The sequence below is a fragment of the Gracilinanus agilis genome, chromosome 4 (assembly GCF_016433145.1).
Source record: "Gracilinanus agilis isolate LMUSP501 chromosome 4, AgileGrace, whole genome shotgun sequence".
Taxonomy (NCBI): domain Eukaryota; kingdom Metazoa; phylum Chordata; class Mammalia; order Didelphimorphia; family Didelphidae; genus Gracilinanus; species Gracilinanus agilis.
In genome coordinates this window covers 394,228,886-394,254,905 of record NC_058133.1, presented here as the reverse complement: position 1 = coordinate 394,254,905, position 26,020 = coordinate 394,228,886, and the positions used below count along the sequence as shown (strand labels likewise).

At 36.1% G+C, this 26,020-nt stretch overlaps 1 protein-coding gene across 2 annotated transcripts in view; it reads right to left on the bottom strand.

Annotated features, from left to right (window-relative positions):
* PDE7B (phosphodiesterase 7B) overlaps positions 1–26,020 on the bottom strand; it is a 295,299-nt gene that overhangs the window by 76,046 nt on the left and 193,233 nt on the right. For both annotated transcript variants that reach the window (XM_044677056.1, XM_044677055.1), the window contains one exon: positions 16,007–16,090. In XM_044677056.1, coding sequence (XP_044532991.1) covers positions 16,007–16,090 — 84 coding nt within the window. The remainder of the gene's footprint in view (positions 1–16,006; positions 16,091–26,020) is intronic.

Here is a 26,020-nt window from a genome sequence, read left to right as displayed (position 1 = left end):
ATTTGTATGTGTATATGTACATATATAGTTGCTATCTATGACTTCAAAAAATTCTTATGTCAAAGATAATAAAAATAATTGTGTTAAATTATTGCTTCAATACTCTATTTTCTTCATGATACAATATAGGATTTTATATATTAATATATAATTGATTATATTCATATGAATATGCCTAAAAAGTCTATTTGATGTTGCATTAGAATGTTGGAAGTAATCTTGGATTCTCTAAGGCTATGCCAGCACAATAAAACTTTAGTAGGTTCTAATAACATTGAAAGATCTTAGGGATAGATTGTCTTCAGGAAGCTTTCCCCAATCCCTCTACATTCTAGTGCCTATTTTGATTATTTCCTATCTATCTTGTATAGCTTGTTTGTAGGTAATTGCTTGCATCATGTCTCCCTTGGTAGACTGTGAGATTGTTAAAGGTAGGGACTGTCTTTTGATTTTCTTTGCATCCCCTGTGTTTGGCCCATAATGGCTGGCACAATACCTGCCCACGTCACCCTAAGTAAGCACAGAGAAGAACATTACCACTGGGCTGGCCAATAAACAATAGTCTTTGGTCTCTTGACCCAGGAAACATTAAAAATATACAAAATGATAGCTGGTTTCACATGCACCCTCCTTTTGTTCCAACCAATTTGGTCAAGTAGTTGCCGAGAAAAAGGTTAAGAAAGAGGTTTTAGACCATTTTCAAATACTACTATAATTACTGAAATTGTTGATTTGGTCCTGAAGGAACTAAGATACATTCACAGGGGTATTCTTGATATAAATGAAAGGAGAGGACAAAAAGGAGTTATAGCTAAATGAAAGAGTGGGTTGCTAGATTCTTCTTAGAATTATGAATAAAGGAGTTGTCCACGTTGGTTTGAAAATACATCTAAGGGCAGGCAAGATCATTACACGGGTAGAAGACAACTGCAGCTACTTGGCAAAATTTCTTCCAAATCAAGTCAACATTTATTCACATTAAATTACTTAAATGCAAAGTTAGGAGCAGGAGAACATAATGAAACATATTTTGGAAAATATGTTTTGGGATTAAGAAAAATGCTAATGACCAGAAGCCTTATGCCTTTTGGTCATTGAAATTTTTATTCAAGAAGAGAGCTGGAAGATGTAGATCATGGTAAGCACCAAATAATATCACAAACAATGACTGTATCTTAATAGGATGGATTACTGGCCTTGGAAATTTTTTTTATAAACCCTTATCTTCTGTCTTAGAATCAATACTGTATATTAATTTCAAAACAGAAAAGTGATAATGACTAGGAAATGGGAGTTAAGTGACGTGCCCAGGGTCACACAGCTAGGAAATGTCTGAGATCAGCTTTGAACCCCAAACCTCCCATCTCTGGACCTAACTTTCAATCCACTGAGCCACCTAGCTGCTCCCTCTACATATATTTTCAAGGGAGATAGTAGACAATCAGCTGAATTCAGATTTGAATAGGAGAGCAGCCAAGATATGTAGTAGTAAAGGTTTCTTGGATGGTTATGGGGTGGACTGGGCAGCCTCTAAGATTACTTACAAAGAGTCTGTGAGAGTAAGGTTAATGAAATGCAAAAGTTTATAGTCAGTATCTTAAAAGCATCAGATCCTAAGTGAAGAGTTCAAAAAGAAGAATTGGGAGAGTATTGAAGATAAACTTAATCTATTCACTACCATTTTGTCAAAAGAGCAATAAAGAGGGATGGAAATTTGTAAATTTTTTATAAACTTTTTATGGAATAAAATAGAAAAAATATTCATTAAGTATATACTAAGTGCAAATCACTGTTAATAAAAAGAAAATATGAGTAATGCAAATACAATTAATACAAATAAGAAATCAAGACAGACTGCATTCAAGGATCTTATATTCTTATAAGGGAGATAACATATAAAAAAGGATTCATATTCATATTTAGTGCATGACAAATGTAAAGACCAAGGAAAGGAGCAGAGCAGATGGCAAAGTCTAGAGGTTCTGGGGCACATTGTGGGCTCCTTGCAAGAGAATGTGTCCAAGGATTAGAGTGAGAATGTGGGATACCTGCAGCAGAGGTAGAGATATAGGACTTAGTATCCAGTTGATAGTGTCATCCTGGTGCCTATTGAGAATAGATCAACATGCAATGAGAGGCTGGGGAAAGGAAATACTACTGCTCCCTTCACTGGCTTCAGTGGTGCTGGACTGTCTAGTGGGAAGACTATTTTATTTGTCTCTTCTTTTTGAAAATTAAGACAATATTTCCCTTCTCACTAAGGTGTAGTCTTTTTATTGTTCTTTTGATCTTTCAAAGGTCATTGTCAATAGATCAACAATTGTATTTGGAAATTTCATTTAACAGTCTAAGATGTAGCTTACCTTGAATCTGGTAACTTAAACTGGTGAGATGCTATCTTACTATCTTTCTAAATATTTTGGCTTGATCCACTCTCTACTAGTTATTTTCCTCCTATTTTTTTACAGTCCAAAGATCATCATTCTCTTTGGTAATACAAAAACAAAGTAAGTGCTCATTGGCTTTACCTATAAATTTCCATCATCCAAGCATAGTCCTATTCACCCTGGGCTGTACTCCTATCCCTTCTTTCATCTTCCGTTCCCTGATATAGTGAAAGACTATCTCCTTTAGTTGTCTCTAGCTCTCCCTATCAGTCTTAACTTGTTCTGAGTTTTGCCCTCATGAATAGTACTTACAGGACAGTGCCATTTTTGTACTCATCTTCTATTATATGTTCTGATTTCATCTTCTGTACCTGTCTTTTAAAAATCTCAATTGGAGAGATCAGTTGTATCCATATCATTTTCTTTAGACAACTCTTTTCCTCCTCAGTGGAATTATTTCTTTTTGTGACTTCAAAATGCCATTCTTGAGAGCTTCCTTTTCCTCCTGTACTGATTTCCACTAGAGATTTTTACTTCATTTCTGAGTTGCCTCTCCTTTATCTGAATCCTTTAAAATCTGCTCTCCTCAAACTAGGGTATATATCAAACTTTGTCCAACTTTTTTTTCCCTAGTTCTATTGCATATACGAAGATGTAATTGAAACTTCTTCTCAAGGTTCCCATTGTTTCTTCCCTAGCATCCACATATTTTAGTTTTATTTTTCATTTTATAGATTAATAAAATGAGGCCTTGAGAGATCAAGGGATTTTCTCAAGGTCAGAAAGGTGTTAAGTAGCAAACCTGGAAATCTGAACCCATGTCCCGTGAACTCTATAGACATCTAAGGATTTTCCCATTAAACCATGCAGATCTGCAAAGGCTTGAACTCTGTTCCCATAGTCTTTAGGAACCCAGAATCTTTTTTTTATAACATGACTGTATATAAGGTATTATTAACAAAGTTATTAGTACACTATATTAATTTAATATAAATATTAAAATATATTAATTTATTGGTCAAAAGTAATAGTTTTCATTATCTTGTGCTTTTCATTTGATCCTCATGATGCCCCTATAAGGCAGATTGTATAAACATTATTATCCCCACTTTATAGATGATGAAATTGACTCATAGATGTTAACTGTCACAGAGTTAGGAGTTATAGTGCCATCTCCACCCTTCTAAAACCATATGATATTCAATCATAGTCCAAGCATACTGCTGGAAGGCCACCAGCAGGAGTTGGATGTCCAAAAGTGGTCCTGACTTACTGCTTGTCCATATGGGGCTTTTTGACTAGGATTTAACAGAGGCAGTTAGTTAGTACAGTGGATTGAGTTCTGGACTTGTATTTATGAAGACCTGAGTTCAAACTTGGCTTCGCACATTTGTTAGTTTGGGTAAGCCTGGGCAAATCACTTAAATTGTGTATGCCTCAGTCTCCTCAACAAATGCAACAAGGCGGTGCCATGATAGATTCACCTGAGGAGGATGAATCCTATTTTATTTCACAAATTTTGTGAAATTTATTTGTTCCATCCAGCTCAGTGACTTACTAGGTAATTTCAATCGAGAACCTCAAATGAGTGCTGCTTTCCTTCCTCTAACTCTTTTTGGAGCCCAAACATTCCATTCCAGGATGATTTTGATCAAGTACAAGTCATACCCAGTACCTGTCAAATACTGCACTTCAGAAAGACCCTCCAGTTGTATTGTGTTTAGGTGAAGAATCAAGCTTGCTGCACTCCTCTTGGGGAAGGGTTCTTTTTTAAAAAATCATTTTCTAGAACAGAATACACAGATCATGATGGAATTTATCTGAATTCTAGTTGCTCTGGTTGTTTTTCCCAAAGAGAATAAGTAGCTGGTAAGTCTCAAAATTATATCAATTTCACCCTTAAGAGTCATGAAAGCTCTTGGTTTAATCCAGTCTTTTATGTCATTTTGAAGTTTTCATTGTTGCATAAAACACAATGCCTTCTTCATCAGAAAACTATTTGGCCACAGACTTAAATGGATCAATATCACATACACTGTAAAATCTCCTCAAATATATGCTTTGGGGAAGTTTATTCCTTTTCAAATTTTTTATTTTTTTTTAAGCCTGTACTTCTGTCTTAGAACCAATAGTCAGAAAAATGGTAAGGGGTAGGAAACTGGAATCAAATGACTTGCCCATGCTCACATTGCTAGGAGGTGTACATGACCAGATTTCGATCCAAAGGCCTCATGTCTTTAGGTCTGGATCTCTATCACCTGAACCACCTAACTGCCCCACTTTGGGCTAGTTTCAAAGACTATGCTGATGGCACTTCTTAAAAAAGTGAGGACATCTCAGACTGTAGACATTTTAAATTCAATATGACCCAAATTGAACTCATTTTCTTCTCAAATACTCACCTCTAACTTTCCTATTACTGTCAAGGGTATTATCATCCTCCCAGGCACCCAGGCATGCATCCTAAATGTTATCTTCAACTTCTCACTCTCATCCCCAATATCTAGTTTACTGCCAAGACTTGGCAATTTTATCTTTGTAACATCTATTTTATATGTCCCTTTTTCTTCCCTGAAATTGCTATCATCCTGCTGCTGGTCAACTCATGACTGGATTATTGCAATTGCCTGTTGGATGATGCTCTAGTCTCAAGTCTCTCCCCATTCTAGTCTATCCTTCACTTAGTTTCCAAAGTTTTTTTTTTCCCTAAAGCATCAGTCTGGCCATGTTATATCCTCTTTTCAACAAAATCCAGTGACTCCCTATCAAGGATCAAATATAAAATCCTCTGGCTGGTATTCAAAGATGAATAACCTTCACACTTCTCATCCTTCCCTTCTAGTCTTACACCTTATAGGACTCCATGTACTTTGCAATCCAGGGATCTTGCTTTCCTCACTATTCCTAGAACAAGGCACACTATCCTCTGACTCTGGCTGTCTCTAATCAAATCTCCCATCCTATCGTAACCTCCTGCCTTCTTCCAAGTCCCAGGTAAAATTTTACTTTCTATAGGAAGCCTTTTCTGAGCCTCTTTGTTTTAGTTTCTTTTCATTGTTGTGTATATTCAATTTATTCTGTACTCAACTTCTTGGTACATCATTTTTTTGCAAATTGTCTCCCTCATTAGACTGTGAGCTCCTTAAGGGCAGGCTTTTGCCTTTCTTTGTATCAACATTTAGCATAGTATCTGGCACAAAGCAGATGCTTAATAAATACTTAGTGACTGGTTGACTTAGGGATTAAGAAACTTTTTTTTTATCATACCTGTGATTTCATGGGTACAGGATCCTATCTTTGAGGAATTTCTGATGCAAATCAGCACCTTCTCTTCAACTTGTAGACTTGGAACTAAGTTGCCTAAAGGATTGATAGGCTACATTATTTCTCTAGAGTTATATATCCAATCAGTGGCAGAGGCAGGACTTGAACTCTCCATATTCTCCAATCCCATGTTGCTTTTCCAATAGGGTGAAGCCAGAACTTCATGGACCTTCTTGCTGATATTTATGTTTTAGTTAGGGTTCATAAATAATTCCCATGTTCCCATCACATCTGTGATCTAATGTATTTGGATGTTCCCTTTGATAATGCAGCTTGCCTCCCACCTACGCCTTCTTGTCCATGTCTTCCTCTACATTCATCACAAGAGGTCTACTAAATGTTCTGGGGGTGAGGTTGTCTTCATTGATACAATGAGGAAACCCACAGATCATATAGGCTACACATTGATTTTTCTTTACTTTTTCAATTTAGTTGTACCATTTTTTATTCCTAGATTTCTTTTTATGACAAAAGTCAGTGAATTAGAGCCCACTGGGCCAAATCTGGCCTACCACCTTTTTTTTTGGTATAGCCTGTGATAACAAATGGTTTTTACATTATAAAATGCAATTTAGATACAATATGGATCTGGCCTATGAGATGGAGTTTCCTGACCCATTTTATGACATTCCTTATATTGCTTTCACTGTATATTTCCATATTTGTGATGAGCTACACGAAGCCCTTTCCATTGCCTTTTGTGTAATTATCAACCTCAATTCTCCTAACATGATTATGTTCCATTACATGCAGCAATATAATGATATTGGTATTAAAAATAGGAGACTTTAATCCAGGGAGAGTCTTGGGAAGTACTTTGCAGCTTCCCCAAGGCAATCCATACCATTTTTCACCTCCTATTCAATTCGGTGTCATACAAGATGCCTCCCATGCATATATAAAAATATAGAAAATTCACGAAGGCAAGTATTATGTCTATAATAATAGTAATGATAATAATGATAATGATGATGATGATGGATATAATTATACAGTACCATTTTTGTAGGCTTTGTGCTCTGAGTGGGAGAGGAAAGTCATGGTGACTGGAGTAGTTGGTGGCCAACAGTCTAAATTTTGGGGGTTACTAGCCCTTTTAGATTATATTAAACATTGCCTTTTCCACAAACTCACCCGTAAGTAACTCAAGGAGGAGCTGATAAGGGCTTTAATTTTTATTTGAAAAATTTAAAAGAGAGATAATCCGATATGATGAATATGTGATTTTTAATATCTGAATATTAATGTTAATATGTTTATATTAATATTAATCAAGAATATTAGCACTTACTGTGTGCCAGGCACTGTGCCAAGGGCTTTACAATGATTTCATTTGATTCTTATGATGACTCTGGTGTTATTTTTAGGTGTTATTTTTATTCCTATCTTACAGATTAAGAAAATGAGTCAAAAAGAGATTAAATTATTTACTTGGGGTCACACAGTTAGCACTTGAAGCTGGATTTGAATTTAGGTCTTCCTGCGCCAGCCTGCCATTCTTTCAGCTATGCTACCTGGCTGCTTTGTCTTATCAAGGCATAAAACAAAATGATATTATGTTCATCAAAGGTGTTCGCTATGGTCATGGAAGAGATACAGCTATAGTGAACTTAAAACAAAGAGGAATTTGCTGTATATGGAAGGCTTCCCAAGGTTTTTGTTTTCTTACATCGTGTTAACTGAATTGAGTGTGAGAAGACTATAAACCTTTGAAATGAAAACCATAATCTTTCAAGGAGGTTTGTTCTATTGTTCTAATGTTCTACATAGGAAAAACCAAGTGGAAAAATAACATCTTTTCTTGATAGCGATAACACAGTTGAATGGACATTCAATTGAACTTACCCATCAGCATATAAATTCTGCCCAGATATTGCAGGTGTACAATAAGCAGGGCTTATGTGACACTGGCTCCCAAAGACATTTAGTCTTGATGTCCTAGTCTCATATTTACAAAGGTTTCTCAGGCAATTCCAATGGAATCTTCTGACAAGTTATACTTAGTGTATTTTTTGTGGGACTTAAGACTCTGCTTGCTGTCATGACATTTCTTGGATCAGTGTTATCAAAGTCATATATGTATCTCTGTAGGTCACATATTGACTTAGAAAACCAAATATTAATTTTTATTATATTTTTATTTCGTTAATCAAATCAGATCTTAATTTGGTTTGGAATCATTCTGACTCCCATGGGCTGCATTTTGATACCTTTTTTTTAGATGGCTGTTTCAAGGAATTCTCATGGACATTTGTAGGCATTGAGTTGAAATTCTAACATCTTAAATCTGAATAGTTTCCAAGTTACTTGTATCCTCAGAAGCACATTGTATAAAATAGTCTGAATAATACTCAGCTTCAATCCATCAGTGAAGGGATTACATGAGACAGGACACCATGATTCTGGTCATATATTTCCTTAGACTTTCAGAATTTTAATGACTTTTGGTGGGTAGCCAAGTATGCCGAAAAGCTGCACTGCTATTAACACACTTTTGGTAAAATTGTTTAAACCATAAGGTGAGCATCATTTTGTTTTCTCACACTCCATATATACAATCTTTGCTATAGATCAGTCCCTCATCACTTTTTGCTCAAATCATTATCATAGTGCTCTAATTGTATTCCTGCTTTCAGTTTCCCCTCTCACCAATCCATCCTATAGACAACTGTCAAATTAATATACATAAAACAAAGCTCTATCCATGTTACGCTATTACTCAAAAATTTTTACTATGGTTCCCCATCAACTCAAATTATCAAATAAATTATAGAATTCTCAGACTGGTATTTGATGACTTCAACAATATGGCTCCCACCTACCTTTCCAGTTTGATTTCATCTAATTTCCCTTTCTGTCCTACTCCACTGTTGTTGCACAGGATTTTTTTTCTATATCTAGAATTCTCTCTGTCTCTCTCTCTCTCTCTCTGTCTCTGACTCTGTCTCTCTCTCTCTCTGTCTCTGTCTCTGTCTCTATTTCTCTCTCTTTCAGCCCCACTCTCTTTTTTCCTTCCCTCCCCATTACCTTGTAGAATCTCTAGTTTCCTTAAAGCATGGTTCAGGTTCTACTTCTTACATGCAACCTTTCCTTATTCTTCCCTTTCCATTAGTTCTCTTACCTCTTGAAATTATATCCTTCTCTTTCGTATAAACTTTGCTATTTTTAATTATCTGATACAACCCCATGGGTACTCAACTAGAGATCTCCTTCCAGTTTGATAACTAATTTTTGGGACTTGTCATTCAAACAGTTCTGGATTTGTATAATTGTACTTTGGCTCAAATGTCTTCCTTTGGTTGTGAAGGATTCCCCCAATAGAATGCAAACTCCTTGAAGGCAGGAAAAATTTCATTTTTATGTTAGGATTCCAATTACTTAATACGGTGCTTTATATATAGTAAGTGCTTAGCAAATTTATGTTGAATGGAATGGGACTCTATCTAGGTGCATGTCTTATTCCTCCAGTAGAATGTATGCTGCTTGAGGAAAGGTTTTGTTTTCTTCTATTCCAAGTGTCTAGTCCAGGGCCTTTTGTATAATAGACATTTAATCAATATTTGATGGATTGAATTATAGTTATGATCCTGAAGTTTAGTGATTACTGCCATTTACATGAAAGTCAAAGATTTTGGAGGGCACTACTGAAAGTAGCTTGCAGGGACTAAGAATGATATCATTCCTTGTAGTTCTGTCTTTAAAGTTGAGGCAAAGTCTGCATTGTATCTTGGTACAAATTCTGTAGTGCAATGTTATCATTACCTCATAGATATTCATGTTCAAAGAAACTACATGTAATATTACCAATTCTCCCTTTTTCTAATGTCAGAATAACAGTTCTACAATGAATTTTATTTGAATTTCCAAAAAGAAGAAAGAAAAACTAGAGCTTCTTGAAGTATCTTAGATAGCTACTACTTAAGAAGTTGGTCTTTAGTCTCTAAGTCATTTCTTCCTTGCAAAGCAAACAAAAACCAACCTCATATATTGACGAGGAGAAAAAAATTAGGGGACAATGACTTTTGCATTGCTGCTAAAATTATCTGGATACTTGTGGAACCAAAAACACTCTTGGCCGTTGAAGTCTTAATGAAGTTTTGAAGAGCAGAAGTCTGGAAATCAAAATGAGCAAATTGACAAGGAAGGCCAAACAACCAATTAGTCTTTTGATGCAAAGACCCTCTTCTGGTTTGAAGTCCCTGGTTCTCAGTGGCTATTGATGTTTAGACCTTTAATGCCTTACATAGGGGCATTTAAATTCTCTCCAGCCCCATGGCTCCTACCAGGGATATTTCCTTTGTATTTCCTTTTCTAGGGAATGTGGAAATCTTTTTGATTTGATCTCAAATTGTCTAAGTTCACATGCTTTTTAGACAATTGTATTTACCCTTTGTAGTGTCCTCATTGGATTCATTGCTTTGGCAGTATTATAGCAAATCTCTTTCCTACTCTCCTTTTGATGCTTTTTTTTTCTCCTTTAAAAATAATTTCTGGTTAGGTTCAAGAATCTGTGATTTACTAAGTGTAGGAACTCAGTCTATCAAAGTAGATCACAACTCCGCTATACTTTAGTAGAGGGTTTAATTGATTTTCTGTAACCAAAATGATTCATCAAACAGAGATTTCACTTTTGGTATGAATGTCTTTTTCCTTAGCTAATATCCTGCCCTCAAAGAACTTATATTCTGGTGAGGGAATACTTTACAGCCAGATGAAGACATTTGAGACAAAGTAAAATTGTATGAATCCAGAGCTGGTTGAATGACCAGATCTAAAGATGAGTGGTAAATTGGTTGCTATCAACTTGGAAGATCTCTAGTAGATTAACATGAGATTATATCAGATAAGATGCTAGTAAATTTATTGGGTTTAGACTCAAATATTTTCCTGCCTAAGCTCGTATTCTGATGTCCTAACCTTCAGGAACCCAAGTTTATCATCCTAATAGGATGGGGCACTGGAATGAGACTTTACTTAAGGGGCCCACAAATCGAGGGGAGTAAAGACAGTGAATCCACTATAAATCCTCATTCTGACTCTATTACACCCTAATACAGCTTTTGAAATGTTTTAGCACATTGTAATAAAACTAATCTTTTATAATAAAAATAATGTATTTTTATCTACTATATTCCATGCCTTTATTCTTAAACAGTCCATAATTCCAACATTCTTTTGTTGTTTATTTAACATTCCAACATTCCATTACTATGATGGATCAAAGCTTTAATCAATTGGTGGTTTCATTAATGAGGCTGCAAGGTACTAAGTTTGGAGTCAGAAAACCCAAGTTTGAATCCCCTCTGTCCCTTACTATTTATTATATCTTGAGAAAGTCATCTAATTTCTCTAAGCCTCAATTTCCCCATTAAAAAATTAGAACACTGGATTAGAAGAGGTCTTTCCAGCCCTAAATGTCTCATCTTATGGGAGTACTTCTTTTTGTGGTGCACACTGCAACTATTCCATGACTTCTTATCCCGTGTGATTCTTGTCATACCTAAATACTCAATGCTCAAATCAATTTGCAATCTCATCAGCTTATATGTTAGTTCTAATGATGCAGCTATCCACATAGCCATTGCTTAGAATTCTTTATTTTCTTCAAAAATCTGCTTGAGTGCCACTTTCTACATGAAGCCTTCCCTATTCTTACAGATGCTAGTGCTTCTCCCTCATTTACTTTGTATTTATTTGGTATATGCTTATTTATGTATATGTTGTTTCCTTCAATAGAATATAAACCCCAGGAGGGCAGGAATCATTTCATTTTGTCATCTTTGTATCCCCAGTTCTCTGCATGGTTATCTGGCACATAGTAGATGCTTAATAAATACTTGTTGATTGACTGACTGATTTGTTCCAAGATTACCAGAACACCATTGGAAGAATGGTGGTTTTAATGTTAGTTTTCAAAAAGGAGGTTTTTGTTGGAGAGAACATTTTGGGTTTTTTTGAAATACTTCATGATTTTTCAAATGCTTGCTCCTTTCCTCAGTTTAAGTTCTGGGCCTGGCTTGAAGGGGCTTAGTAATCAAATAATGAGAAGATAGGGTTCCCTGCTCTATAGAAACTAATAATCTAGTTGAAGTTGCACAGAATACATGCCTTGAAAAAGACTTAAGATCTCTCTCTCCTAAGTGAATCCATCTGTCCATGACGAATGCCCCTATGATATGCAGCTGAAATGGATAGAATACTCGAGTTTGTCCATCAGTACATATATCAAGAATTGATGTCCTAAAATACAACTGAAAACTCTCTCTCTCTCTCTCTCTCTCTCTCTCTCTCTCTCTCTCTCTCTGNATTAGATTACTAGTGGGGCAAATTTGGTTTTTTTTTGCTCCTCTATCTGTTTTGCTGGTGTCATGTGCATTGTCAGAGCTGGCCTTCTAGAAGCTTGTAATATATGTACATATAAATTATAATTTATATACAATATGATTATTATATAAAATTTAAAATTACATAAAATAAACAAAATACAAATGTATTTTATTAAAAATATAAATTATAATATAAAATTATATATAGATTACAAATAGTGATATATATAAAATACAAGTATAGTACAAATATAATATTAAACATGAATACATTTAATGAAACATATTAATATATGATGGTATTTTATAGAAATTTATTATATAATCATTAAATGAATAATAAAACATTATATAATATATTAAAATGATTATAATATTAAATATATAATATTAAATATTATTGAAATGATCCTATATTTTATGCAATTATTTCATATAAAATAATTAGCCTTTTACCTTTATCATCTTTTTTAAAAATGAAATTACAAATATTGGACTGATTTCTAAATTTCAAAATGTGAAAATTTCAAAGGGCTTTGCAACTACTCATAGGGTACACATAAGGACTTTAAGAATGCTTCCATTGATTACATGTTATATATTCTGCTATATATGTTAGCAGGCCAATTTTGAAAAACTGGAAGAGGACTACTTAATTTTATGTCTAATAGTTTGTGAAGAGTCTGTCAATTTATTTTCCTTTTCTCCCTTTTTGCTTCCTGAAATTGGCTTTGGAATGAACCAATTCTAGTTATGTTCTAGGCCAGGGGAACCTAACCTTTTTTATGTTATGAACTCTTAGCCTGGTGAAGCTTATGGATCTTTTTCTTCTAAGGAACATTGACATATGTATATCTACAAGTACACATATATAAACACACAATGTACAACATAACATATATACACAAAATATAAAATTGTAATTTATATTACCTGTAAATAACATCTAATTTACATATAAATAAGGAATTTAATTTACATGTACATTACTTTTAAATATATAATTTGAAATTCATAACCGAAGGAAATGCTGAATTTTAATTAGAAGATAGTATAAATTTTTTTTTCCTCATCCACATTCATGAACCCTCTAAAATCCATTCAAGGATTCCAAGTCTCTTAGTCTGTTCCAGGGATGTAGGCTTTTCTGATATTTTTTTTCACTTGAAGATGAAGAGCTTAGAAATATGTGGACCTGTAATTTGATTTGTGTTCCAAAAAAGCTATTTTCTGTCATTATATACATATAGTCCATATGTATTACATTTGCTGAAAGCTCCCTCTTATTCTCTTCTCTCCATCTCACATTCCTCTATCAGTCCTCATTATCTTTTCCTTTGTTGCAATCTCTGATGGTGAGATGGCCTTTCTGCTTGTCTGTGTCAACACCATATGAGTATTCTGGATCCTATCCCCTCCGAGCTTTTCCAGCATATTACTTCCCATCATTTCTCCAACTCTCTAATTTTCATTATTTTCCTATCTATTAGTTCTTTCTTTGCTGCCTAGAAACATTTTCAATTTTTCAATTTTTTCAATCCTTAAAAAAAAATTCCTCACAAGTTAATACTATACCTATTAGCTATCATTCTATATCTATCTTCCCTTCTCCTTGAGAAAAATATCTGTACTAGGGACCCCCATTCTCTTTCCTTTCCCTTGCTCCTAAACTTCTATAATCTGGCTTCTAAATGCCTTATTCAACTGGAGCAGCCTTCTCTAAAGTTAACAATGATCTCTTAACTGTCAAATCTAATGGCCTGTTCTAGAGATACATCAGCATTTGCCTTTGTCATTCCTCTTATCCTCATGAATATGCTTTTCTTTCTGAGTTTTCATGATTTTTATCTCCCTTAGATTTTTTTCTATCAGCCTGATAGCTCTTCCTTCATCTCTTTTTTAGACTTTCATGCACATCATACCCAGTTAACTGTGAGTATTACCTAAAGATTTCTCTTGGGCTTTCTCCTCTTTGCTCTCTATACTCTCTCCCTTGGTTCTAGTCTTAGCTCTTGTGGGTTCTATTATTATTTCTATGCATGTGATTCCTAGATTTATATATGCAGCCTTGGTTTCTTTACTAAGCCTTCCTTCTGTATTACAAATTGATTGTTAAGCATTTAGGACTGGGTGTCCCATAAGCACTTCAAATTCAATGGGTCCCAAATAAAATTAATCATTTCCTTGGCAATCTTTTTCCACTTCTCAGCTTCCTAATACAGTTAAGGGCATTGTCATCCTTAGAGATACCCTTGCTTTCTCAACCTTATGTCATCCTGGACTCTTCTTCGCTTTCTGAATTTATTCATTTAGTTGCCAAATCTTGTAATTTTTTTTCTCTAGTGTCTCTCACATATACCTGCCAAAGGCCCTTGACATCTTTTTTTTTTTCCTGGACTACTCCAATAGTCTTCAGGTTGGTCTCCCTGCCTTAAATCTCTTTCTACTCCCATCTCCAATTTAGTTGCCAGATTATTTTCCTAAACCATAGGTCTGATTGTGTCATTCCCCTACTCGGTAAGTCTAGTGACTGTGACCTATACGATAAAATACAAAATTCTCTATTTGACATTTAAAAATCTTTATAAGCCATCTCAGTCCCTTCCTACCTTTTAAGTCATTTTTTCTCATCCACATACAAGAGGCAGCTACGTGGCATAGAGCGCAGAGTTGTTGGGCTAGAGTCAGGAAGACCCAAGCTCAAATCTAATCACTTAGCCTCACTTTTCTCAATTATAAAATAGCATCATAAAAGTACTTACTTCATAGAATTATTGTGAGGATCAAATGATCAAATGTTTATTTGTAAAATGCTTAGCATAGTGCCCAAATACTTAATACATATTTGTTGCCTTTTCCCTTCCCCAAACTCCATGATCTAGTTATACTACTTTTCTTTCTGTTTCTTACACATGACACTCCAGCTCCCATCACCATATAATATATACTTTATATTATATGTATATACACTACATATATACATATATATGTATATATATGTATATATATATACTTTAAGACTCAGCTCAAGTGCCTCTTTCCTGTGTTTGTTTATTTATTCTTACCAGCTATCACAACTATTTCTTCAAATGTTCTCTTCCATTCTCTTTGTATTTTTCTTATATGTTCCATTTTTCATATATTGTCTCTCCCATTAGAATGTAAGCTCCTTGAGGGATAACAATTGTTTTTGCTTTTTCTTTTTATCACTTAAAGCAAAACTTGAAATATATCTACTTCTCTCAAGCTCAAAGTTAAAATTACTTGCTTGGGGCAGAAGATATTTACATATAGAGCAATGATTAGTTTAGTAGTTCCTGACAGAACCAGCAAATGATAGAATTATGAAGTAAAAACACAAAACCAAATTGTTCAATCAAAAGCAAAGGGGGAGAGAGGATTTAAAAAATCTAAAGGAGGAGGTGGGATAGGAAGTAGAAAGTAAAAGATAAAATGTCTAGGGTTGTCGAATGAAGGAAAAGAGTTGGTCTAGAATGTATAAATCAACTGATGAGGGTCTATGATGAGGTAATGGTTTAAACTGCAATATGAGAGTTTAGTTCAGACAGAAGTCAAATGAGTGAAACTGATAAGTTGTCAATGAAAGCTATGGAATATTTTCTCTGCAGGATTTTAAAAGTAAGAATAGCTTCGAATCTCTTCAGTGGTTCAAGGAAGTAATAATAATAATAATAATAGTAATCTCATATTTATAAAGTATTGTAACCTTTCCAAGTAATTTGACATATGATAACTCATTTAATCCACACCAAAAGCTCTAAGAATTAGGGTAGGGTAATATTAATTGTCAAAGTAGGAAACAGACACAATGGAAGGAGATACATGGAGAAGGAAGGAAATTAAGGGCAGAAAACTTCAGGAAAACTTTGAAGTTAAGAGGAAAATTATAATCTCCCCCCTCTACCCCCCCCCAAACCTCTTTCTTTCCAGGTATATTTAATTACTCACTGTTAAGAAGGCGGAAATCAATGAATGGGTAGGAGCCACGGCGTTCTGCAGGAACCCCTGTCTGACCTCTTACTCGTACATCTCCTAGAAAACAAAAGATAAATGTTTGAAAATGCTGCCAAGGGTATGCACTCTCACTCTACCAATATTCCAACTCATCAAGCAAATGGCATTGTCACCAGAGGTCAAAGAAGCCAAATTCTAACGAATAGGGTCTGGAGCAGGGGTTGGCAACGTATGGCTCTCGAGCCATAATCTGGCTCTTTTGAGGGCCACATATGGCTCTTTCTGCAGGAGCCATAAAGTCAATTTTTTTTCAGGTGCTGTTACAGGAGCACGTACTGTGAGCACTGCACGGCTCTCACGAAATTACATTTTAAAAAATGTGGTGTTTATGGCTCTCACGGCCAAAAAGGTTGCTGACCCCTGGTCTGGAGAGTGCTGTGTATAAAGTAACAATTCTTAAATACTTTTGATGATGATGATGACCCCCAGCAAATAATGACAGCAGTCCAAACAATCCATGAGCTAAATAGAACAAGTACTATATTCCTATTTGTAGATAAGGAAATGGAGATGTAGATAGATGAAGCTAGAAATTGTTTCTTTGTCTTTTGACTCCAAATCCAGTGACCTTCCCCTTTCCTTTCCAGTCTCCCTGGTATGTCTCCCAGAATGAAGAATATCTCCAGACAAGAAAGTACTCCCTGAAAATCCCAGTTGCTTGCAAAGCCTCCATAGGATTTTCTCTTTTGTAGGGTCATAATGGCAATGCACCTAAAGTGCTCTGAAAGAGAGAATGCTGTCGGTTGTACTTTTCACTTTTTGCTAAAATTCATATTTGTCCACAACATAATTTCTCCTAGGTCCTGAACAACTGATTTCAAGCTCAGAGTCTTCTTTAAGTTGACCCTTCTACAGAATTCTGCTTAGATCCCCCTTAGGCTCAACCATAACCAAGCTGACAGAAATCCCAGCAGAGGTCTCAGCAAGGAAAAAAAAAGAAGCATTAGAGTTGCCACTGTTCTTTGTTAAAGTATCTTATATGAATAGATGTCTTCATGGAGCTAAGAAGCATGAAACAGAGAGCTAGATTTATTCTCTGTGAATTTGCTATTTGTTTCGAATGTGTATTATCTTTAAATTTATAATTTAGTCAATATACTGTTTTATATAATGAGCTAAAAGAACATCACAGGGATATGGACTGGACTTGTGATTTCATTTGTATAGGGAAGTCTTGGATGAGGGAACTCCCACCAATGCAGATGAACAACTTCTCTAATCTTCAAGAATTAGCTGCACCCCATAGCACTGAGACTGAATGACTTGCACAGGGTCCCACAACCAGAAAGAGTCAGCGATAGGGATTAAACCCAGATCTTCCTGTCTTGAAGTCCAGCCCTCTTGTTCACTAAACTACACTCTCTCCTCAAGAAGATGGTTGTTGTCATTGTTCGTTCTTCATTTTCTAAGAAGATGTAGGAGTGGAGCCATCACAGACAGCTTGAAAAGAGTCGTGGAATGGTATTACAAAGACCAGTGACATTCTCAGGGTGATGTCTGGACTGTGGGTGAATTGGATTAAAGTGAGACAGACTGTCAACCTTGCTCTCTCTTTCAGAGTCATCAAAGTCCAGCAGCCAATCAACATGCCTGGCAATGGCCCTGGGTGCAGGGGATGTCTTGGCGTCTTCGATGTCTGATCAAGCTCTGGTCGTTTATGGAAAACAGGACCAAGCAAAGGGTGAAGAGTGAAAAGTCCATATTCCCATCTCTTCTGAAGAGAAAAAGTAGGCTCTTTGGGAAATGTAAGTAAATAACCCTAATAAATGAGGAAAATCATGTTAACCTTTGAAAACTGCTTATGTTTCTAACCTATGATTTCATCTCTCTAGGGAACTGATAGAGTGGAAATTATTCCAACCGATACAGAGCATTGACTTGTCTGTAATTTAAAATCTTAAAACACTGACAAGGGCACTAAGAGTTTAAGTGTATTCATTCATTCGGCATTACTAAGGATCTACCGTGTGTTAGAGAAAGATTTCACAGCTGACATATGTCAGAGGGAGGACCTGAATCTCGGTTCTTATTACTCCAAGGTTTGGCTACTCGAGGTTTTCTCACATATATGTAGCTGTGCATATTTTTGTCGTTATTCAGTCATTTTTCAGTCATGTTTGACTCTGCGACCCCATTTGGGGTTTTCTTAGCAAAGATACTGGAGCGGTTTGCCATTTTCTTCTCTGACTCATTTCACAGATGAGGAAATGGAAACAAACAAGGTGAAGTGACTTGTCCAAGGTCACACAGCTAGTAAGGTCTGAGGCCAGATTTGAATTTAGGAAGGAGAGTCTTCCCTGCTCTACCCAAAATGCCACCTAGCTCCTCCTGTGCATGTATAGGCACATACCAACACAAACATACACATATGTATATATACATGCATATGTTCACCCAAGTATTTATGTGTGGAATATGACAGAATACACACACATCTATATGTATATGTATATGTATATCTATGTCTATATATCTATACAAATATATATACTTTCTGTACAGAGTAAGGCAGAAGAATTTTTCCCCATCTTAAAAACAAATAATACCTTTTCTCTAGGCTACCTTAAAGCCACTTTATATATGAGTATTATCCTTGCTATTGTTCCAATAAAATGAGGCAGCGCAGGCTGAGGCTGAGGATAGAGTTTAGGAAACAGGGAGAGTGAGTCAACTTTCCTTGCTCAGAATTCTCTACTCTGTACATATATTACAGAATTCATAAATAAGAATCTTTCTGGACTTCAACTGCCACTTTGCCACACTGAGAAATCTCTGGCATGAGGATCTCCTCTCTAGACAAAGACTTCTTCCCCAAGAACTTTAACAGTCTTCCTATATCTTATACCAGAGTATTCCATCTTTACTTGCCCCTTTATGGTACCTTTTCTCTCTTCTCAGACATGTTCTGTTTATGTGACCCTGGGCAAGTCACTTAACCCCCAACTGCCTAACCCTTACTGCTTTTCTGCTTTGGAACCCATATTTATTATTAATTCTAAGATATAAGATAATGGTTTAAATAATAAAAAAAGAAAATTAGAAGAAAGGAAGCAGAGAAAATGATTGTAAACAGTCTTCTTAATAAATTTAGCCAGAAAAGGGGAGGGAGATATGAGTTAGAAGCTAGCAGGGTTGGGTGGTTCAAGTGAGGGTTTTCCAAGAATGAGGAAGACAAGGGCATGTTTGTAAATAGAAAGGAAGTAGCCAGTAGACAGGAAGAGATGAAGATAAGTAAGAAAGAGGAGATGATAGAGGCATCAATTTGCTGGAAAAGATGGGATGGAATAGGCTTATTTGTCCATGAAGACTGGTTTGCCTTGGCAAAGAGAAGAGTCACTTCTTTAAAGGCATGATACAGGGGAGAAGGAGGAGATAGTGACAGAAGGCATTTGAGTAATGTGAAATGAGGAAGAGGTCAGTCAAGTTTATTTGCTGGATTTTAGAGATCTTTCAACATCCTAATTGTAGCAGAAGAAGGAACTCTGGCAAATGTTCTCAATTTTTTTCAGCCAAATAAGAGGCATTGTTCTTAGCTGTGGCAAGGAAGACCATGGGAATTTTGAGGGGAGAAGAAAGGGTTTGAAAAAGTTGTTGTAGTGAGTGGGATGGTCAATTAGGAAAGGATTCAAGGATTGCCTTGCCATTGTGAGGGTCCAGTTGTGATTAAAAAGCATAATTTTATAGTGAAGCGTGTCAATCTATAGGGCTTCCTTTTATTCAGAAGCATGTGCATAGGAGCAAAAGCAGTGGATGGTGGGAGTATTCCAATGTTGGGGCTTAGTAAGGTAATATTGGCAATTGGCTAAAGGGTCAAAGGACTCAAAAGACAAGGACAGTAAAGAATAAAATCCTTCTGCAAAGCTCTGTAAATGTATTTGTACTTCTATACTACCTTTTTCAGTGCTGGGTCTCCATCAAGGAGTTTGTTGGATTTTAGGGATTGCTTAACATTCCAGTTGTAGCCTTTAAAAAATTATTTTATTTTTTTTTAATTTAAAAAAATTAAAAAAATTTTTTTAATTTAATTTTTTAATATTTGATAAACTTCCTGAGGAATGATCATTATTATAGTCTTCATTTTTTATTTTTGTCCTTTTACCCTTCCAGTGGTCTCTCTCATTTCTTTGGACCAAGTCACAGTTTTCCAAATTGATTTTCACGATTTTCCAATTGTAACTTTTGTATTTAAGCCACAAATATAAAAATATATGTTCTTTTTTGTTTTAAAAAAAACCCTTACTTTCCATCTTAGAGTCAGTACTATGTATTGGTTCCAAGGCAGAAGAGTGGTAAGGACTAGACAGTGGAGGTTAAGTGACTTGGCCAGGGTCACACAGCTAGGAAGTATATGAGGGTCAAATAGCTAGGAAGTGCTTGTGTCCAGATTTGAACCCAAGGCCTCCTGTCTCTGTGCTTGTCTCTCAATCCAACCGAGCCACTTAGCTGCCCCTCAATTGCCTTTCTAAGCAATAGTTTCGTATCAAACATGTTTAAATGTCTCTTTTCTTTCATGAGCCATCTCTGAATATTAAGTACCTTCAGAGACCCAAGAGAATGGAATAACCATCTCTATCTGCCTCAGTTTCCTTATTTATAAAATGGGGATAATGATAGCATCTAACTCCTAAGATTGTTGTGAGGATCAAATAAAAGAATAATTGTAATGTGCCTGGCACATAGTAAGCATTATATAAGTGTTACCTAAAGAAGCAATTGTCACTGAGTTGATATCCAAGTAGAGGGACAAGTGATATTATACTGAAAAGATTTTACTGGCCCACCTTCCAGGCCACCCAATGATTTATCCAAGGCATTGCATCCAAGCCAAACAATTGTTCTGAATATTCATTAGACCCTCGTTTTACTTAAGTAACTTTTTCTGGCAAAAGGAAAGTTCTGTGGGAGCAGGATAGAAAGTGTTGACAGTCGAAAGTCATATTCTCCAGTCTGTACTTATTGTATTCCAAAATCAAACCAACAGCAGGAGAATTTTAATTTTGAAAGGACTATTTCTCTCTTGCCCCTTCAGGCCGAAGACACAACATATCACCCTGGAATATTTAACATTGCAAAGATAGACAGAGAGCTAACTGCCATTTCCCTTAGAGCCAAGGGCTGGAGGCAGCCACTCGACTTCCCAGGGGACATATTTCCTGCAAGGATCTGTTGCCCACTTGGCATCTCACTTCGTCTCTGTTTAATAAAAGCCTGTACTAGGTAACAGAAGTTTATGTGGCTTCTTATGTAACTGTCAGCAAGGGTGGAGACTGCGGCTGTGATGACAACTTACAGTTGCTGAAACATCAGCCACATGACAAGAACCAGGATTTGGCCACGATCACGGTGTCAAGGTCATTTCAGGGTGGGGAGAAGGGGTGAGAGAGAGGGATGAACCAGCCACTACTGTGTGCTTGCTGGGCTTGTGCAATGAAGAAGGGTAAAGAATTCTTTAACACATACTGGAGGGAGAGCAGATAAGATTGAAATTCAACATGGAAACCCATTAAGGATGAAGAAAATAAGATAATAGTGGTAATATCAGGGAGGTGAAATCACAAAAGATTGGACAAATGGGACAGAAGCTGACAGCTTCCCAGGAAATAGATTACTTTGAGCTTTATATGTCAGTCTTAGATTTCACGGTCCTATCCCATAAGTAGGGGTTATGATGGACAGATAACCAGGCTTCTGCTTTTCAGATTAGAAAACTATGTGCCACATGGTGTTAATTAAGAGGATCAAATCAGATAATATTACAAAAAATTACACCATAACCATAGAATATTATATAAATATAAGCTAGCCTTGTAATACATGGCATTTCCTAGACTGACAACTGTAAATTCTAGCTGGTCACTTCGAAGGTCTGCAAAGTGACCTCTTTTCTCTTATCTGGTCTACCCAGCTAAGTTAAAGAGGAGGGCTGTGTGATTCAATTGTCTGGCAAATTTATAGGTCAGTCTAGTCAACCGGTACAGATAATTGAGACAGAGACTTTGTGAACTATGGTTTTTCCTCGTTATTTAAATTGGTTGATTAGATTGCCCTAAATTCACCAGATAAACACGAAACCTCCTTCACTTTGGTGAGCAGGCTTGGCCACTGAAGATTATTTATTGAACAAGTCTGAAGCTTCAGGTCTCTCGGGCTGATTTCATCAGTGCTGGGCTCCCAGGCTCTCAATGAGAGCTCTGTTTGCAGTAAAAGAAGCTACGTGCCTGGAGCACAGAGCCTACTCTATTGGGGATAAGAACAAAATGATTTTCTAGCGTGTGAGTTTATATCTATATATATTTAAATCACTTAAAACCCATTAATATTGTTTTAAACTCAAACATGGATAAAGGGACACACATCACAAAGTTAAGAAAGACTGGAGAAAATTGTCTTTTAATCAGCATCTTGAAATTAAATATTGTGGTATGAATGGCTTTAAAAGCAGTATTCAGGGTCAGGTATATGGTTTAGGACAGTGTATCAGTGAGAACTGCGCCTTCAAATGGGGTGCACTTTTCTAAGCCAGGTAAAAAGGATTCTCAGACTAGAGCCACCCCTTCCCCCACTTTTTTTTCAAGTGGATGGTTTTTTCCAGAGGGAAAATGAGAGAAAAATAAGCCTCAATCATTGGGAGTGCAGGAGTCTAATAAAAAAAAAAAGATATTGAACAAAGCAGTAGGAATGATTAAGGAGAGTTCCAAGAATTGTAAAAGAACTCAGGAGAACATAGAGGTATGTTCTTTTATGGAGATCAGTACAAGAAAAATTGAGGAAAAAAATCACCTCTGGGAATGTGAAATATATCTTAAGGTATTAATGAAACCTTCAAGCTAATCTCAAAACAAATCACTGACTTTATTTCTGTGAGCATACCTAATTTTCTCTGTGTCTTGCTTGAGACTCCAGAAGGGAGTATATCTCTGCCCTGAATAAATTCCCCTCCTAAGTTACCTTTCTAACACTATGATTCTTCTAATTGTCATCCAATATAGATTATGGGCGATTACTCTTTTGTCCTGGGGCTCTGTTTCTTTCTGCTCTTTACCTCAGAAGTATAGAGATGGGAGAAAAGGAGTTCCACTTCTATAATATCCATATTTGTTTAATAACCTAGAGTGGGCATAGCTGGGGCTACTGTGATTCTTGGCTCAGATTCTATATGTTAGCCTGGTTTTAAGGGCATAGAGTGAGACCACAGTGAATGTTGGGGCATCTTCTTGTAGGACCACCTAGTTGGATGAGACCCTGAGGTGAGATAGTTTCACTTTGGATTTGCCTTCTTTTACAGGCAACTCCTTGTTTCTGACACAGTTGAAAAGTCTGAAGCAATTTTAAAGATCTAGCAACTTCTGGTATTTCATCCTCACCTGGCTAGAACCCCACAAAGCATTTCCATGGTTGTAGAACTATGGCTAACAGAAGGACAGTGGCTACCTGGAACTTTGGAATGGTTTCTGCTTAACAGAGGTTCCTAAGCTTTACCAGATGTGGGACATGAATACCTTTAGTAGTTTAGTGAAGCCTATGGACCTCTTTTTTGAATTTAAGTGCATAAAATAAAACACATGGCATTACAAAGTAAACCAGTTATACTGAAACAAAGATATATTTTTAAAAATCTAAGTTCATGAACCCCTAAAATCTATCCATGGACCCCCAGGCTAGAGGTTTTCATTATCTTTTCTTTCTTTCCTTCTGCCAATAGTTCCTCCATCTACCTATGAAAAGAAGTATTAGCCTTAATCACAACCTTAAAAACAAAAATAATAAAATAACTCGAACATTGCCTACATCAACTTCCCAGGTCATGTTGTCACCTGTAAATTCTTTGCAAATACACTAATGATCTGCCTAATTATTTCCTTCAGCTGATATGGTTCCAGGGAAAATCCTGGTCAAAATCACTGCTCTAAATATTGTCAGTTGGGAAAAAAAAAAGAATTGTTGTATCAGGTATAATTAATTGAGCAAAATGAAAATGAATTAGAAACTCTTGTTTTTTGAACTTTGAATAAGTCAAATGAAACATTTTTTTTTATGTATTGTTTGTTTTCATGTGCTTCTGAACTTCCTGATTCTGGCTGGGAACAAGGACAAACCTGCCAAAATACTGCAAGAAAAGATGTTGCTGATCAGCGGCAGGAAATACTCCACGTCCCATGAGAGAATCTGTTCTCAGAAGACTGCCTGGCCAAGTCTGCAGAATGGAGAAGTACTGTCAGGCAGCCACACTTACAGGAGGAGGCCTCGCTGAACCTAGGACTAGTTGGAAGTTCTTTCATAGCAGGTCATCTCTGCTGTGTGGCACTGAGGCTTTAAGGGTCTAAGTGTTTGCTTTTAAGAAAAAAAAGAAACCAATACATAACTCTTAAGCCAGATTTTTAAAGTACATTTAAATGAGAATCTTGAGAGTTGGGAGAGGTCTTAGTGAGAGCATCTAGCACATCTTTCAACCCAGATCCAAACTCTTTTCTACAGAATTGCTGCCAGTGATCATCCCGGCTTGGCTTGAATATTTCCAAAGATATGGATCTCTCTTCTTTTTTTTTTGGGTAGCCCTTTCCATGCCTGGGCAACTCTTAGTGTCAGAAAGTTGTTCCTTATTTTTATTGAATTTAAGTCAATTTCTCTGTATTCTACCTAATCAGCAGTCCTGGTACAACACAATAAATCTAGTACATTTTCTCCACATCCCTTAAGATATTTTCCAGGTTAAAGTGAGGCTTATTTGGGCTGAGAATTCAAAAAAATGTCAATTTCTGGTTTTCCGTGGTACTTGTTTGTCAGTTCCCTCTGAAACTGTGTTTGATTAGAGTTTTATATGACATTTCAGAGCAGAGAATGATGTGACTATTATTTCCCTTGACCTCAATATTATTATTCTTTCAATTCAGCTGTAGGCTGACTTAGATTTTTTTTAAAAGCTAATTTAATCATGCTTTTGGTTCATTTTGAATTTGTGGTGGAAGCAGACCTCCAGATCTTTTTTTTTTCCATATGAATACTGTATCTCCTCCATTTGTGTAATTTTTAAAAATCTGACTGTCAAATTTTACATTTACTATTAATATTTAATCCTGTTGGTTTTAGCCTTCCATTTTGATCCAGTTATCCAAATTAACTGTCTTAGTTCTCTCTGTGACATCTATAGACCCGATGAACATCAAAAAGGATTGGACCAAGCACAGAACCTTATGGCTTGATACTGAAAGGCACTAACTATATCATAGTGGATAGAGGGCTGGCTTCGGAATGAGAAAGGTCTGGGTTTGACTTCCTTGATAGGAACATACTAGGTTTATGAATTGTATGCAAAATGGAGATAATAATGATGATTCTGTTTTCATAGAGTTGTTATAAAGATCAAGAGAAATAATGTATTAATGGGTACCGCAAAGTGTTATCTAAATGCCAATTATTATTATTGACATCAAGTGACTAATCAATAATTTTGATGAGTTATGATTTCATCTAACTGTACTGTGCTCATATTAGCTTTATAGGGAAAATATGAACAAGTAAAAACTTTACTGTGCTTCAGCTTTTTTCCCCTATATTTTCCTTACAAAGATAATATGAGATACTTTGTCAAATTACTCACTTAAATCAAGATCCATTACATCTGTGGTATTCCCTTGACATACCAGTTTGATAACTTTCTCAAAAAGAGGAAATGAGGTAGTTTGGCACAACTTACTGTCAGTGAATCTGTGCTGACTCCTAGTGATATAACTTCCCTTCCTAGGTAGTTACAACACATCGATCTAAAGATCTGTTGGAATTCTGCCAGGCATGGACTTCAAGTTTACCAGTTTGCAGTTTCCAGAGTTCACTTCCCTCACTTTTGGGGGAAAAACAAAGAATGGTACCTTTGCCCTTCTCCAGTTTTCTGGCACCTGCCCATGCTTCATGAATTCTCAGAGATTACCCAGTTCTGCAATCTCATTTCCC